This window comes from Anthonomus grandis, chromosome 12 (assembly GCF_022605725.1).
Source record: "Anthonomus grandis grandis chromosome 12, icAntGran1.3, whole genome shotgun sequence".
NCBI classification, from domain to species: Eukaryota; Metazoa; Arthropoda; class Insecta; order Coleoptera; family Curculionidae; genus Anthonomus; species Anthonomus grandis.
Window position 1 is genome coordinate 4,699,886 of NC_065557.1, and position 18,287 is coordinate 4,718,172.

An 18,287-nucleotide genomic window follows, 5' to 3' on the forward strand; every position below is an offset into this window, starting at 1 on the left:
TGTACTCAATTAGAGTAGGAACTATGGGTATCCTGTTTAAATTTAGCTCAAGGAAAACCAAGTTGTGATCTGAGATGTTGTTTGCGCATATGAACCCTTTAATATGTATCAGAGACACATTAGACACAGTGCTGCAAGTAACCTTCAATTATTTGAGTGAGATTATAATTTTCAAATAATGATGTAAGGGGGTTACTTAAATTTAAAAGATAAAAGGAATATTAAAATCTCTCAAACAGAAAACTTCGTCACACACGCACGGGCATATAAAAGAAAATATATTATCAAAATCAGAACTTAGGCTATTAAAATTAAGAGTAGTTTACTGTTTACTAAGCAAAACAGTATCTTCTTGTTGTGTGTCTATAAACACATCCATTATTTTCACGTTTAATACCTAAATAAATAAAAAGTTATGATTGGAAAGTGATTAACAAAGACACTTTGTAAAGCACGCTCGTTAGATCTGATCTGGAGTTTGCTAGTGTTGTTTGGTTTGAAGTTCACGGTATTTTAAATTTATTGAAATGATACACAGAATCCGAAATCAAATTATCGTTTTCATAGAGAGCTTTTGTCTTTGGGCTACGATGATAATTTACGCCATTAAAAGACGATTAAACTTTCTTCCATATTTCTCTACCGATTTAAGCAAATTAATATCCCTTCAAAAAAGTAAGGATAGGAAGTAACAGCTGTCTCATAGTGAAAGGGATTATTATGAATTTAGTATATTAAGGGCTCGATGTAAAGGTTTCAGTCACGAAGGTTATCAAATATTTTCTTGTTAATTCGTTAATGATTAATCCAAGAAGAATTTGGAAATCCATTAATGAGGAGAGAACATCGAATGAAATTCCAAAAAGTATGACTCTGGATATCTCCTAAGTAAATAAGTGTTGACTTCTCTGCTAGTCACTTCTCCATAGTTTATTCGAAAGTTAAAGCGAGAGCGATGCCTCCTGTGTAATCGTTGAGTCAAATTAATATTGTGTGTCCTCGTGAGACAGTGTAACCACTTTATCTTAGCCATTGTGTAGATTTTTCAACTTATTTCTATCTAATGGGAAGCTTCCAGATATATGGAAGGAGAGTTATATCTCGTTATTTAAATCCGGATCGATTATATTAAATTAAATTATTATACCTTAACAATCAAGAAACAATAAACAGTAGAACCCAGGGTGAACCTTACGATTTCCACATTCATATTTAAGGTTGACCGTTATGCAGCTGTCAAGTGCGAAATTAATTTCTGCCACGTCTAATAAGGGCAATAAAAGTGACTTGTCAAGATCAGAACTTCACCCCCGATCCGCCCTCAATAAACAACCGAATTTAAAACCGATTTAATTGGAACGGGGGAGCGGATTGACCGACGCGTGGCCCCATTCATACCCGTCACGTGTCACTTTCTCCTTTATTAAAACAAACAATCGTGATGGAAGTTATCGGTGATTGTTATTATTATTGGTACCAGTTAGGGCTTAAGGGCGCTTTAATTGCAACCCTCGGAACTTTCTTTACCTCCCTTTTTATGTGTTGGAAGAAGTTGGGCGTAACTGAGGCACCTGATTTTTCTCGCTGAAGACATTCACGATTTAATGTAATATTCAGAATTCCGACATCAAAAAATGCTATCGCGTACCATCTAAAAACCTTAACGATAGACCACCGGCGATCTTAGTTCAGTTCACAAATGACGCTGCGCGTGTGTCCATTTTCAAATCGCGTAATTACACTCTTAAAAATAGGTGAATAAAAATTCAACAATTGTATAGATTTTACAAACAATTTGATTCTGGAAATGGTACAGAATCAATTTGTGTAGAATTTCTCTATGCTATTGTGTTTAAACAACTGTGGTTCTATAATCAACAAATTGTGTATCAATTTGATTTATTTTATTGTATGTATAGTACACTATTTGTGTACTTAAATTCGACAATATTTTATATTTATTTAATATAATTGTTCAGTAAAAAAGCAAACTTTTAGTGTTTTTTTAACATGGTATGTACAGGAAAAAAACACAATTTGTGCATTTTAAATACACACGTTAGTGTAGTTTGTTTTAACAATATATTTTATTTTCTTTTATTTCAACTATTAAATTTTATTACAAATTGTGTATAATAATACTATATATTGTTTTATAAATTTCAATATAGTGTAGGTTACTTATTTTAGGTTTGTATATCAAATTAACATAAGAACTGGAGTTTTTTATTACAATGTTTTGTATTTATATTCATAAAAATTTAAAAATAATCAATATATTTGTATAAAAAAAATAAACAAATTGTTTAAAAATTTAAAATACATTTTAGAGAATTTCGTCATAAATCTGTGTAATAATAAATTCTAGTGCGCCTGGGAAAACAGGATTAAAAAAAGCTGTTTTTTTATTTTAACAATTTATTTAATTGTATGAAATATTTTCGAAAATTCCACCATTAATACATTAAAGCAATGTATTAAATTTTTTCTTCAATCGTTTCAAACCTAAGTTTTTTCCATAGATATTTTACACTGTCTCCTTTATAGCTCCACGTAAGTTTAGGGGATCTTGGTGGACACGATATATCTACAGGAGCCTTCCTTCCTATCCAATAAAAAAAATCTTAATTATTTGTTTTAATAGTAATAGCCTAGGTAATTTTTAAGAAATTTTTAAAATTTAATTTTAAAAGGTTTTTAGTTTGTTGATAATAGTTTAGTTACCATAGAGAGTGAGAGCTAGTGGCTGCCCACAGTGAGTAGGTATATGTAGGTATAGGTGTTCAAATTTCTTTACAATACTACTACAGGACTTGAAAAGGACGGTACAGGACTGTCAGACAGTGCTATGATTAAGTAGATACCATTTTGTAATACAAATTGAAATACAAATACAATAAAGGTTACAAATTTAACCGACCTCTACATTAAAATTGAATAGGTACAAAGATAAAAAAGATGTAAAAAAAGTAAGTATACCTACTTATCTATTCTATAAGTAAAGTCATCAGTTATCACTGAACAGTTAAACTAAATAGGTACCCGCTACCTGTCTAAACATCAAAATATCCAGTAAATTCCAAAGTATACAATAAATGCAAAAAAAATATGGTGCTTACCTAATTACCTACCTACAAACTGCTCCTGGAGTTGGGCCAATAAACCCCACTCCTTAAGTTTATCTTCAACGAATATATCCATTTTTTTCTTATGCAATTTAACACTTAACAAAACGAAAAAACCTTAAAACAAATTAATGCGGGCCGATTGATTGAAAGACTGAAAAATGAACAGTTGAACACCTGTGGCACTGGGAATTATAGCAATGCTGCCATCAAATGTATCTTAAAGATTACACCGCCAATTAAAAAAGTTACGTTTCCTTTTTCCTTACGCGTGTTATTATCACGATATTATTAAAATAAATAAAATTAGAACTTATGCTGATTGGGCTTATTTTTAAATATCCTATTAAATTATTTTCAATTAACAATGTTAAATCGACTGCAAATTTTGATGCATATCTTTACAACTGTTAATATTGAATCTGGCAACATTGACGCTAACAACGAAGTTCTAGCAGCAAAGGCAAGGGCGTCGGGCGCGTCCTCCTTTATACACAATTGTGTATTATAACTACACAATACATAGTTTAAAATTCTATAATTGTGAAGGGCTATTAGCAAGAATTTTTTTTATTCTACACAATTGTAAATAAAATCAAAACAAGCCAGAATAAAAAAATAATTAAAAATTGTAGTAAAATATACTTGGTTATTAGATTTTTTACCAAACTGCATTGGATTTAAAAAAAAAAAGTGGAATATTTATACACATTATCTTAATAATTAATATCCACTTATGGTGTATTAATTTAATATGCAATAATTGTTTGAAATATACACATTAAAACATATACAAAATGCCTGAGAATTTGTATATAGGACTGTGCGATATTATCTAACAATTGTGTATTAAAATTAAACATTTTTTTTTACACAACAAAATGTGAAATAATCCATCGGGATTTTTCTGTGTGTATTTACATAAAAGTGGTATCCAAATTAAGGAAGACCTTACAAGGCTCCGTTTAGCCTTGTTAAATAATGCAGTAAATCAATTCGGGAAAACAAATGTATGGACCCTTAATGGGAACATATATGTGAAGTGTGGTGGTTCTGTGCACAGAATTGGCAACGAAATAGAATTATCCGGATTAAAAAATAGTGAATAAAGCGATTGTGTTTAACACCGAATTGTAAGTACTTTTTGATATGTTTTCTTTTATTGTCATTTGCACACTATATTTCTGAAGAAAAAAAGAAATGAATGAATAAACAAGAACATAATTTTTGTAATTAGGATTAGGTAAGGGTAGGAAAAGATTTTTTCTGCTCTTTTTCAATATGTTAAATACATATTTAAAATATTCTGTGGGGTTGTTTGGTGTTGTTATAATTTCGTTTTTAATATTTGGGTTGGTTTACTAGGATAATTTTCTTTCTTTTAAACTGTTCTTAAAAGGTATTGCCATTTCAAGGGGTATGAATTTATATATCTGGAGTGGTTGTATATATGCGTACCGGTGCTTTGCTGTGTTATTGTTTTGAAGATGCAGGGTTTTATTTTAATTGGTTATGGCAGGATTGGTGCTGCAGTTGTGGTCGGGGGAGCTTGGGGAGGGGTACGGGGGGCTAAAACTAAAATTAATTGTATAGATTATGGCTAATGATCTCAGTAGTGTGCGTGTATCGGATAATCAAAATATCATGCAGGATTTGGTAGGTAATTTTATGGGAAACCTATCGGTGGGTCACTTAAATATCAGGTCAATGAATACAGGATTTGACGAATTTTCTTGGTATATGTCGCAGTATCCTTTTGATTTTTTTGCCCTTACGGAAACCTGGCTAGATAAAAACTGTGAAACCCAATGTTTCAATTTGCCAGGATATAAGTTAATAAGACAAGACAGAGAGGGCCGTGGTGGAGGAATTGCACTATATATAAAAAATTCTGTAACATTTAACAACTTAAATTTGGCTTTTAATAATTTGGAAGTATTGGGCATATCATTCTCAATTAAAAAACGATCTTTCGCCCTTATTACGATATATCGTGCACCTGCCAATAGCATACCAGCTTTTTTAGATAACTTTAAGTTTCGATTACGTAATTATAACAGGCGACTTCAATATTGATTTTTTTAAACAAAATACATATTCAAATAGATTAAAATTTATTTTAGAATATTTCAATGTTTCACAGCGTATTACAGAACCAACAAGAATTAACATGAACACTGGTGATGGTACCCTTATTGATTATATAATTTGCAGTAATGATTTGGTGTAATTAAACTCAGAGTCGCTTGCCATAGCAGAAACAATCACGGATCATAATCTGATTTATTCAATATTTCAATATGATAACATAAAGGTTAAAAAAAAATCCATGACTTTCAGAGTTAACAACATAAATATGGAAAATTTTATAAACGATGGTTTGCTTATAAATTGGGATCAGATGTACCGCCTTATAGATATTAATGACAAAGTGAAGTTTTTTAATGAACATATTTTACAGCTTTTAAATACACATGCTCCGACTAAAAATAAAATTATTAAAGAGAAAATATACTGTCCATGGATAACCGAAAAAATAAAAACTCTTATCAAATCACGTGATCGTGCTCATAAAAAATATCTGAAAAGTAAATCTCAGCCTCATTTTGAATATTATAAACAGCTAAGAAACTACACAAAACATGCTATAATACGAGAAAAAATAACATTTTTTAATCAATTATCAAACAAAAAAGGACAAGAATTTTGGAGAATAGCAGATAAACTATTCTTAACCAAAGGAAAAAGATATCAAAACGAGCTACCTACTAACATATCAAATCCAACAGATATTGGCAATTTTTTTAATACTGTTTCCACCCTACCTGATACTACAAGTAAAGAATGTATTGAATTTTATCAAAATAATACCATAAATAATATAAAACTTAATTTCCAGCTTTTGGACCAAGACAATATGATTAAAATAATCTCGACTATTAAATCAAATCCAACGGGAATCGATGGTATTTCTATAAAAGATATAAAATTGTGTTTGCCTTTTTGCTTAAGTCCTTTATTGCATATTATTAACGAATGTATTCTTCAACAAAAGTCTCCAAATGTGTGGAAATGGGCAATTATTAAACCCATTCCAAAAAATTCAAATCCAAAAGAGCATAAAGATCTCAGACCAATTAGTATTCTACCAGCATCATCTAAAATTCTGGAAAAACATATTTTTAATCAAATTTCAAATTTTGTTGATAAACATAAAATTATCCCCGATTGTCAATCCGGTTTCAGAAAAAACTTTAGCACGTCTACAAGTTTGGTGGGTATTTTAAATGATATTAGGGTAAATGAGGAGAATGGTCAGCCAACATGTATGGCCTTATTGGACTTTAGTAAGGCTTTTGACACGATTAACCATGATATGTTATTATAAAATTAAAATATATTGGTATTTCAGAGAGCGGTGTAAATTTTTTCAAGGATTATTTGCGTAATAGAGACAGTTGTGTTATGGTGGTTCGGCAGTCTGAAAAGCATTACTCAGAATTTACACCTTTTAACCAGGGAGTGCCTCAAGGCTCTATAGTATCGCCGTTACTTTTCTCTATTTACGTGGCTGATATGTACAAAGTAATAAAACACGCCACTTTGCAACAATATGCCGATGATTCCCAAGTTTATATTCCAATTCACCTTAATAATATAAATCTATTCTATAAAAATTTTAATAGTGATTTAATTAGTCTACATAAATACGCAGAAAATCATAATCTTAAGCTTAATGCCACAAAATCTAAAATTCTTATTATGTGCTCCAACTTTAATATAAGGCAAAGGCTCGAACACAACTTATCCTTAAATCCTATATCTATTGATAATACTTCAATTCCTGTTGTTTCCGAGGCAAAAAATTTAGGCGTTATATTTGACAGCTCTCTCTATTTTGAATTACACATAAAAAATAAAACGAAAACTGCTTATTTACGTTTAAGAAAACTTTTTAAGTTTAAGCGAAATTTATCGGCAAAACAAAAGTACTTATTGTGCGATAGTCTTATTTTGTCATTGTTTGATTATGGTGACGTAGTCTATGGAAATTCTTTATCTTCACAAAATAAAAAAATTATACAAAAAGTCCAAAATTCCTGTATGAGATTCTCTTATAGTATCCCCTATAGAAACCATATATCGCCTTATCTCAATAATAATAACATATTAAATATGAACAATAGAAGAAAGCTACATATGTATAATTTTGTATATCGCATAGTAAATAATAATCAACCATTTAATTTAAGAAGTCAGTTTCAAGAATTCGAACATGCGCATGCCACACGAAATAACGTTTTTATCGTACCATTGCATAGAAGCGCAGCATTTCAACGTTCTTTTAACCCTGGAATGCTATTGTACGTAATATTTACGTGCGGACAGCACTATTTAGCGTGTCACTACAATTTTATTACCTTCTCCCACCTTAGCGCTCAATAGTGCTTTGAGCGGTCTATCAGGAGTATGACACGCCTGAACTAGTTTGATCTGTGTATTTACAGTATTGGTTGAAGCCGAATTTCTAAAAGCCGACACGTATTTTTTACGTAGCAATAGTATTAATCGTATTTTATTTAGGACGTAATTTTGACGTGGTAATAGTGATAAGCAGTATTAGATTACCAAAAAATATCTCAAAAAAGTTTAACAGATGTAAGTGGTTAGGTAGTGACTCTGACGATAGCGTAGCCGATCCTAATTTGGCTCCTGGTAAGAACGACATTGAGGAAACGTTTGAGAATAACTTGAAAAACACCTTTTGTTAGCCAGGTACTATTCAAATTTCTAAAAGACGTAAAAACTCTTATATTGTTCAAGCTAGGTTGTCTACCCTAAGTACTTCGGTAAATTTGTTTTTTGCTTTTTAATATATATACACATATATTGTAATGCTTATTTTAGGATAACCTAGTAACGTCTGATGAAGTTACTCACTCTAGACTGCATAGTTGTTCCACAGGTTAAAAATTTACTAGGCAAAAATGGTTGTATGTGGAAAACTTAACCTAAAAAGAGAGGAAAAATACCATCCATAAATATTGATCATGTGAGACCAGATCCAACACAAGAGGCTAAGGAATTGCTACAACCAGTTACACACTTTCAGTGATTTTTCCTTGATACACTTTTAAACAAAGTCTTATTTTACACAAATCAGGAAATTATAAGACAAAATAAAAATTATAAAGTGGCATCACAAACTGTATCTGAATCAAATCTGGAGAAACTTAAATCGCTTTTGGGTCCATACATACTTTCTGTTGCTTTAAAAGACAACCACTTATCAACAAAAGTTTGCTTTAATAAAGCTTTTTCAAGCAAGAGACGCTTTGAATTTCTGACTGTGTAAAAGAAGTTACAAACCAGGCACGTACAATTAGTAGGGTTTAGAGGAAAATGTCCTTTCAGGATGTACATTTCAAATAAACTGTCAAAGTATGGTCTAAAAATTGTAATGCTTTGTGATGAGGCGACGAAATATTTAATCAACGCCTCACCATATCTGGGTAAATCCACAAATACATACGGTAAACCATTAGTTGATTTTTTTTATGGAGCAGCTTACGAAGCCTATTCATTGAACTACAGAAACGTACCATGGATAATTCGTTTACGTCTGTGCCATTAGTAGATCGGTTTGTAGCAAAACCATTTAGTCTTACGGTAGTGGGCACTATTCGGAAGAATAAAGCCCATCTGCCACTACAAATAATAAAAGAAATAAAAATAAACGACAAGTTGGAACTACAAATTTTGTATATAGTCACAAAAGTACTTTAGTTTCATATAAAGCAAAGCAAAATAAAACAGTAAATCTTATTTCCAGAATGCACACCACTATTGGAAAAATTAAACCTGATTTAAAAAAGCCATATATTATAAAAACTTACAACTCAACTCAAAGGGTCAGTTGATACCTTTGATTAAATGTGCCAAAATATGTTATACTAATCGTAAAACTAGACGGTGACCTTTGAGTTTTTGTTTTTATAACATGATTAACATGGCATGTATTAACTCGTATGTAATATATTTTCAGAATATTATTTGGCAAGGGGGAAAAACCATTATGTAGAGAAACTTATATATGACTGAACAAGAAAAATATATAGAACCTATTGCAGAAGATAACCAAAGAGAAAAAATGGATGAAAAAAAATTTGATGTTCAATATATATTTATAAAAACAGTATTTTTTCAAGTCTTTTATTTTCTGCTAGGTAATACTTTTAAGAGTTTAATGTTTCAAGTATTTTAATATATACGTAAATTTTATGTAGCAATAGTATTAGCAGCCCATGAATTAGCGATAGTATTCCAGGGTTAAGTATGTAGCTGTTCAAATGTGGAATGGCTTAAACAATGACATAAAGCAAATGCCCTTGGGAGCTTTCTCTGGTCAAATAAAATCTAAACTACTTATGGAACAAATAATTGGCAATTAATTCAAGTAGGGTGATATATAAAATGTGATAATGCGTATAATAACATAATACAAGAAATAGTAACATGTAACAGAAGATATACATGTGTATATATATAATATGCTAATTTTCAGTGGAATGTTCGGAGATTATATTTTAAAATCCCGCTTTTAGTTTTATTCTTTCTTTTTCCGTAACATACATACGTATATTTTTCAATAGCCTAGGCCGATGCACGCATCTTGGGGTTATTTTTTGGGGTCTTTTTTCGCCTCGTCTGTCCTCTCTCCTTGCGCTCGTCCGTTGTCGCACTGCCGCTGCCTGTCTTAAAATCTTAGGTTAATTAATTCTATATCTTACTTTGCATTCCTATATAAAAACGTTATTTTTATTTTTGTAAAATTGTTTCTGTAAATTGTAAATGGCTTTTTCATCCCTTCTTTGCTTGTGCTAACTAGGGAAAACGGTTTTATAATCGAGAGAATAGTCCTATTTGTCAATGTAATTTTTTTTTCTTTGTAATTTTTATTGACCTATAAAACTGTACATTTTGACAAATAAACCATTTTTGATTTGATTTGATTTGATTTAATTTACCTTAGGTTCCTCTATGTTTCCTTGCTAATGTTTCTTTTTTTTACCGGAGGAAAAGGGGACGATATAAAAAAACCCTCCCAAAAATAAAAAAATAGGCACTCAATCAAAATCACACACATATTTAACATTTCACGGGATATCATTGTGTCATCTGCACCGCCCCCCGCTCCGGGCCATTGTGTATTAATAATTTCTGTTTTGACAAACTAATCGGTTCCGGAATGGGGGGGGGCGATTGTTTGCGGGCGTCGCGACGACAATGCGACGCCGCCCGCGAGCGTCGACGCGCGTAATTGACGCTTTTGTGTCGCTTGTCACTCGCACTAGCACACGCCTAATTTCAGATCTCTTTCATCCTACCCCCACCGATCTTTTTTTTTTTTTTTCGGTCGTCGTTTTGGGGATGGTTTTAACGATAACGAATTAAAAAATCAACAATCTATGGTATGTATACAGTACAGGGTGTCTGCGAAAGGTTGGGAAATCTCTCGAAACTGCTGATACTACATCCTAAAATAAATGTGAAATGACCCAAACATATTTTACTCAAGAAGTTGATAGTTGGCGAGTTGCAGGGTGTGAAAGGTACAATTTTATTGGCATAAAACTCGGTATGGTATAAGCAACTCTGTTACTTTGGATGGCCAAACTTCTAGAGGGTGCCACTTACCGCACTGTTTCGTTAAATAACTTCATAACTCTTTTGTGCTACTCTGTATACAACAACTGATCGAAAAATATAGATATTTCCGCAACAAAAAAGGTCCATTTGTTAGAAGCGTCTACGGTTAATAGTTTTCGAGATATTTGTTTTTAAAAGTTGCAATGAGTTATTTGTATCATGATGTTAAACTACAGCTACTACTCTCGAGCTCTAGCAATGTCTTCTAGATTCTAGCAACGTTTCAGTAAAACCACCACTGGATTTAAATTAATTTTTTTTAGAATCCTCGGCTTGCAATCAAAATATTTACGAACTGAGAACAAACATGTCCCATTTCCCTCCACTTTCCCCCAAGCAACTAATCCAACACATTAATAAAGAAACAATTACTAGGGGAACATGGGGTAAACAGTAAAAAATTCATATTTAACCAGGTTACAACCGGTCATCTTACCCGCACCAACAAGACAACTATCACCACCGCGAGGGCGGTAGAGGCCGGGGCGGGTACTATAACAACCAAAGGGGCGGCTACGGGGGCGGCAACTACGGCAACCAGTACCAACAACAGCACTACAACAACCGCAACCACAACAACGGGAGGGACGAGGAGAGACGACCTGGACCCTATAGGGACAGATACGTGTCCGATAATAATACTAATAGATACAGTTATAGGAGATAAACAAGGATAATGACGTTTTTTTTTTACAGAATTGCACTTACAACAATTTTAGGTTTAAACAAAAATTATTTACTGTGAGTGTACAAGGTTTAAGGAAAATATATTAACTGTGAAGAATTATTGTTGTTTCTTTTCCCTATTGTGTGAGTGGAAGTAGGAGGAAGAATCTCTGGTGTAATCCTCTGAAAGGACTCTCCTTTCTTAAGATTCGGTAATAATTGGTAGTTTACATAATACTAGCATGAACAATCGTTTTGATAGACACAGCCCTGGAGAACACTAACCTTAAAAACTTCATTCAATGTTTAAGAAACAAATTTGATGAAATTTTACTTTTTGTGAATACTGTTGGTTCACCCGCTTAACTCTGAGTAAACATGCTTCTCTGATGCAAAATTAACTCAACGTCTGAATAAACCAAAAGCCTCCTCTTACGGTCTTTGTTCACGAACTTATTATTAGTTTCATACGAATTTGTCATAATTCCTAATTTTTCTTGTTTAACTTTGTTCTCGGTTCTTTTTCTTTAGTTTATTCATTTAATTTTTCTGCTTAATTATTTCAATCTTTTATCAGCAAAACTTGTAGAAAGAGACCGTTATAAGACCCAAAAATATAATACTGTTAAGCAAACCTCCTTTCACTTCAAACTCTGTGTTGATCACATCAATTTCAAGATTCGTCTCATACATCACCAATAAACGGACAAACCATAAAAATAACTATAGCAAAGTTTACAGAATATAATATAGTATATTCTATAAACTTTGACTATAGTAACAGATCATCGTGTTTGATCTCCTCACGCTTCCAAATAAGCACAAATTATTCTCGAAAAAAAAATTGAAAATTTATATTTTGTTCATTCAAAGCGACTCAATTGTCTTCACTAACCAGTAGTGTGCAAACAAATCAACAATATTCTATCTGGAGAATTTAACTTGCAATATAATGGAGTTTATTCCATTGAGATCGCTTCAGTAGTTTTTGAATGACAGTGATTTCGGTAAAAAGGCAAGTGACGTCAATGTTTAAGTCTGGATAACTGGAAAAGTACTGGTCTAAGACTGTTGGACACTAGGGAATAATTTTCAAGGAATTCAATTCTCAATTAATTGCAGTTAGTTTCACTCAAATTGCTATAGTAGTTTTTTATCTACTTTGAATGATGAAAATGAACGGTAAAAAAAAAGTGACGTCCTGAGTCACCGTCTGGATTAAGTCTAGATAACTGGAACAGTATTAGTCAAAGACTTTTGAACCCTAAACATCACTTTTAGGAAATTTAATTTGAAATTCAATGCATTTGGTTCCATTGAGATCGTTCCAGTAGTTTTTGAGAAACTCTTCTCTCAATGGCAGTGATTTCGGTAAAAAGACAAGTGACGTCACGGGTCACGATCCGGTTTAAGTCTGGATAACTCGAAAAGTATTAGTCTGAGACTATTGGACCCTAAGTATTATTTTTAGGGAATTTAATTCCAAATTCAATGCAATTGGTTCCATTGAGATCGCTTTATTAGTTTTTAAGAAAATCCACTTTGAATGACATTGACTGCGGTAAAAAGACAAGTGACGTGAAGAGTCACCATCTAGTTCAAGTTTCGATAATTGGAAAATCATTGATCTAAAACTGTTGGAATCTAAACATAATTTAAAATTTTTTTTTTTCGAATTCGAACTAACTGTACCAGCGGATTGTTCTCATCAAGTAGATCACGAAAATACCGGGTTATAACAGGATTCGATCAGAAATAAGGGAATGAGAGCACTTTGAAAATTCGGAAATTGTCACTTTTTGACCTCGTTTTTGAGGCCAAAAATGGGCCTCAAAAATGCCATATCTCGGCTATCGTAAAGGCTACGACCTTGCGGAGGGTCTCGTTGGATTCAGAACGACGAAACTAAGACAAAACCATTGGAATTTTCCCGATAGCTCCCATAGAAGCCGAGATATCGGCCTTCAAAGTTTGGGTTTTTTCATTTTTCGGGTATACCCCCCCGTTTGGATTTTTTTCAGAAAAATTTTTTTTTTCGAATTCGAACTAACTATACCAGTGGATTGTTCTCATCAAGTAGATCACGAAAATATCGGGTTATAACAGGATTCGATCAGAAATAAGGGAATGAGAGCACTTTGAAAATTCGGAGATTGTCACTTTTTGACCTCGTTTTTGAGGCCAAAAATGGGCATCAAAAATGCCATATCTCGGCTATCGTAAAAGCTACGACCTTGCGGATGGTCTCGATGGATTCAGAACGACGAAACTAAGACAAAACCATTGGAATTTTCCCGATAGCTCCCATAGAAGCCGAGATATCGGCCTTCAAAGTTTGGGTTTTTTCATTTTTCGGGTATACCCCCCCGTTTGGATTTTTTTCAGGAAAATTTTTTTTTTTCGAATTCGAACTAACTATACCCACGGATTTTTCTCATCAAGTAGATCACGAAAATACCGGGTTATAAGGGAATCCGATCAGAAATAAGAAATCGAGTATTTTTTCGACCTCGTTTTTGAGGCCAAAAATAGGCATCAAAAATGCCATATCTCGGCTATCGTAAAAGCTACGACCTTGCGGGTGGTCTCGTTGGATTTAGAACGACGAAACTAAGACAAAACCGTTGGAATTTTCCCGATAGCTCCCATAGAAGCCGAGATATCGGCCTTCAAAGTTTGGGTTTTTTCATTTTTCGGGTATACCCCCCGTTTGGATTTTTTTCAGAATTTTTTTTTTTTCGAATTCGAACTAACTATACCAGCGGATTGTTCTCATCAAGTAGATCACGAAAATACCGGGTTATAAGGGAATCCGAGCAGAAATAAGGGAATGAGAGCACTTTGAAAATTTGGAAATTGTCACTTTTTGACCTCGTTTTTGAGGCCAAAAATGGGCATCAAAAATGCCATATCTCGGCTATCGTAAAAGCTACGACCTTGCGGAGGGTCTCGTTGGATTTAGAACGACGAAACTAAGACAAAACCGTTGGAATTTTCCCGATAGCTCCCATAGAAGCCGAGATATCGGCCTTCAAAGTTTGGGTTTTTTCATTTTTCGGGTATACCCCCCCGTTTGGATTTTTTTCAGAAAATTTTTTTTTTTTCGAATTCGAACTAACTATACCAGCCGATTGTTCTCATCAAGTAGCTCACGAAAATACCGGGTTATAAGGGAATCCGAGCAGAAATAAGGGAATGAGAGCACTTTGAAAATTCTAAAATTGTCACTTTTTGACCTCGTTTTTGAGGCCAAAAATGGGCATCAAAAATGCCATATCTCGGCTATCGTAAAAGCTACGACCTTGCGGATGGTCTCGTTGGATTTAGAACGACGAAACTAAGACAAAATCGTTGGAATTTTCCCGATAGCTCCCATAGAAGCCGAGATATCGGCCTTCAAAGTTTGGGTTTTTTCATTTTTCGGGTATACCCCCCCGTTTGGATTTTTTTCAGGAAAATTTTTTTTTTTCGAATTCGAACTAACTATACCAGCGGATTGTTCTCATCAAGTAGATCACGAAAATACCGGGTTATAAGGGAATCCGATCAGAAATAAGGGAATGAGAGCACTTTGAAAATTCTAAAATTGTCACTTTTTGACCTCGTTTTTGAGGCCAAAAATGGGCATCAAAAATGCCATATCTCGGCTATCGTAAAGGCTACGACCTTGCGGAGGGTCTCGTTGGATTTAGAACGACGAAACTAAGACAAAACCGTTGGAATTTTCCCGATAGCTCCCATAGAAGCCGAGATATCGGCCTTCAAAGTTTGGGTTTTTTCATTTTTCGGGTATAACCCCCCGTTTGGATTTTTTTCAGGAAAATTTTTTTTTTTTCGAATTCGAACTAACTATACCAGCAGATTGTTCTCATCAAGTAGCTCACGAAAATACCGGGTTATAAGGGAATCCGAGCAGAAATAAGGGAATGAGAGCACTTTGAAAATTCTAAAATTGTCACTTTTTGACCTCGTTTTTGAGGCCAAAAATGGGCATCAAAAATGCCATATCTCGGCTATCGTAAAAGCTACGACCTTGCGGATGGTCTCGTTGGATTTAGAACGACGAAACTAAGACAAAATCGTTGGAATTTTCCCGATAGCTCCCATAGAAGCCGAGATATCGGCCTTCAAAGTTTGGGTTTTTTCATTTTTCGGGTATACCCCCCCGTTTGGATTTTTTTCAGGAAAATTTTTTTTTTTCGAATTCGAACTAACTATACCAGCGGATTGTTCTCATCAAGTAGATCACGAAAATACCGGGTTATAAGGGAATCCGATCAGAAATAAGGGAATGAGAGCACTTTGAAAATTCAAAAATTGTCACTTTTTGACCTCGTTTTTGAGGCCAAAAATGGGCATCAAAAATGCCATATCTCGGCTATCGTAAAGGCTACGACCTTGCGGAGGGTCTCGTTGGATTTAGAACGACGAAACTAAGACAAAACCGTTGGAATTTTCCCGATAGCTCCCATAGAAGCCGAGATATCGGCCTTCAAAGTTTGGGTTTTTTCATTTTTCGGGTATACCCCCCCGTTTGGATTTTTTTCAGAAAATTTTTTTTTTTTCGAATTCGAACTAACTATACCAGCCGATTGTTCTCATCAAGTAGATCACGAAAATACCGGGTTATAAGGGAATCCGATCAGAAATAAGAAATCGAGTATTTTTTGGACCTCGTTTTTGAGGCCAAAAATAGGCATCAAAAATGCCATATCTCGGCTATCGTAAAAGCTACGACCTTGCGGGTGGTCTCGTTGGATTTAGAACGACGAAACTAAGACAAAACCGTTGGAATTTTCCCGATAGCTCCCATAGAAGCCGAGATATCGGCCTTCAAAGTTTGGGTTTTTTCATTTTTCGGGTATACCCCCCCGTTTGGATTTTTTTCAGGAAAATTTTTTTTTTTCGAATTCGAACTAACTATACCAGCGTATTGTTCTCATCAAGTAGATCACGAAAATACCGGGTTATAAGGGAATCCGATCAGAAATAAGGGAATGAGAGCACTTTGAAAATTCAAAAATTGTCACTTTTTGACCTCGTTTTTGAGGCCAAAAATGGGCATCAAAAATGCCATATCTCGGCTATCGTAAAAGCTACGACCTTGCGGATGGTCTCGTTGGATTTAGAACGACGAAACTAAGACAAAACCGTTGGAATTTTCCCGATAGCTCCCATAGAAGCCGAGATATCGGCCTTCAAAGTTTGGGTTTTTTCATTTTTCGGGTATACCCCCCCGTTTGGATTTTTTTCAGAAAAATTTTTTTTTTTCGAATTCGAACTAACTATACCAGCCGATTGTTCTCATCAAGTAGATCACGAAAATACCGGGTTATAAGGGAATCCGATCAGAAATAAGAAATCGAGTATTTTTTGGACCTCGTTTTTGAGGCCAAAAATAGGCATCAAAAATGCCATATCTCGGCTATCGTAAAGGCTACGACCTTGCGGAGGGTCTCGTTGGATTTAGAACGACGAAACTAAGACAAAACCGTTGGAATTTTCCCGATAGCTCCCATAGAAGCCGAGATATCGGCCTTCAAAGTTTGGGTTTTTTCATTTTTCGGGTATACCCCCCCGTTTGGATTTTTTTCAGAAAATTTTTTTTTTCCGAATTCGAACTAACTATACCAGCCGATTGTTCTCATCAAGTAGATCACGAAAATACCGGGTTATAAGGGAATCCGATCAGAAATAAGAAATCGAGTATTTTTTGGACCTCGTTTTTGAGGCCAAAAATAGGCATCAAAAATGCCATATCTCGGCTATCGTAAAAGCTACGACCTTGCGGGTGGTCTCGTTGGATTTAGAACGACGAAACTAAGACAAAACCGTTGGAATTTTCCCGATAGCTCCCATAGAAGCCAAGATATCGGCCTTCAAAGTTTGGGTTTTTTCATTTTTCGGGTATACCCCCCCGTTTGGAATTTTTTCAGAAAATTTTTTTTTTTCGAATTCGAACTAACTATACCAGCGGATTGTTCTCATCAAGTAGATCACGAAAATACCGGGTTATAAGGGAATCCGAGCAGAAATAAGGGAATGAGAGCACTTTGAAAATTTGGAAATTGTCACTTTTTGACCTCGTTTTTGAGGCCAAAAATGGGCATCAAAAATGCCATATCTCGGCTATCGTAAAGGCTACGACCTTGCGGAGGGTCTCGTTGGATTTAGAACGACGAAACTAAGACAAAACCGTTGGAATTTTCCCGATAGCTCCCATAGAAGCCGAGATATCGGCCTTCAAAGTTTGGGTTTTTTCATTTTTCGGGTATACCCCCCCGTTTGGATTTTTTTCAGAAAATTTTTTTTTTTTCGAATTCGAACTAACTATACCAGCCGATTGTTCTCATCAAGTAGATCACGAAAATACCGGGTTATAAGGGAATCCGATCAGAAATAAGAAATCGAGTATTTTTTGGACCTCGTTTTTGAGGCCAAAAATAGGCATCAAAAATGCCATATCTCGGCTATCGTAAAAGCTACGACCTTGCGGGTGGTCTCGTTGGATTTAGAACGACGAAACTAAGACAAAACCGTTGGAATTTTCCCGATAGCTCCCATAGAAGCCAAGATATCGGCCTTCAAAGTTTGGGTTTTTTCATTTTTCGGGTATACCCCCCCGTTTGGATTTTTTTCAGGAAAATTTTTTTTTTTTCGAATTCGAACTAACTATACCAGCAGATTGTTCTCATCAAGTAGCTCACGAAAATACCGGGTTATAAGGGAATCCGAGCAGAAATAAGGGAATGAGAGCACTTTGAAAATTCTAAAATTGTCACTTTT

General features: G+C 34.3%; 1 protein-coding gene and 1 long non-coding RNA gene across 2 annotated transcripts in view; both read left to right on the top strand.

Annotated features, from left to right (window-relative positions):
- The window catches only part of LOC126742719 (5'-3' exoribonuclease 2 homolog), a 36,735-nt gene extending 25,115 nt beyond the window's left edge, over positions 1-11,620 (top strand). The window contains exon 12 of the mRNA XM_050449504.1: positions 11,252-11,620. Within this exon, the coding sequence (XP_050305461.1) occupies positions 11,252-11,502 (251 nt within the window). The 3' untranslated portion in view covers positions 11,503-11,620. The remainder of the gene's footprint in view (positions 1-11,251) is intronic.
- Positions 7,249-10,133, top strand: LOC126742721 (uncharacterized). Its single transcript, XR_007662705.1, has 2 exons — positions 7,249-7,901; positions 8,034-10,133. It is a non-coding gene; the product is annotated as an uncharacterized LOC126742721 (long non-coding RNA).
- Positions 11,621-18,287: the final 6,667 nt, after the last annotated feature.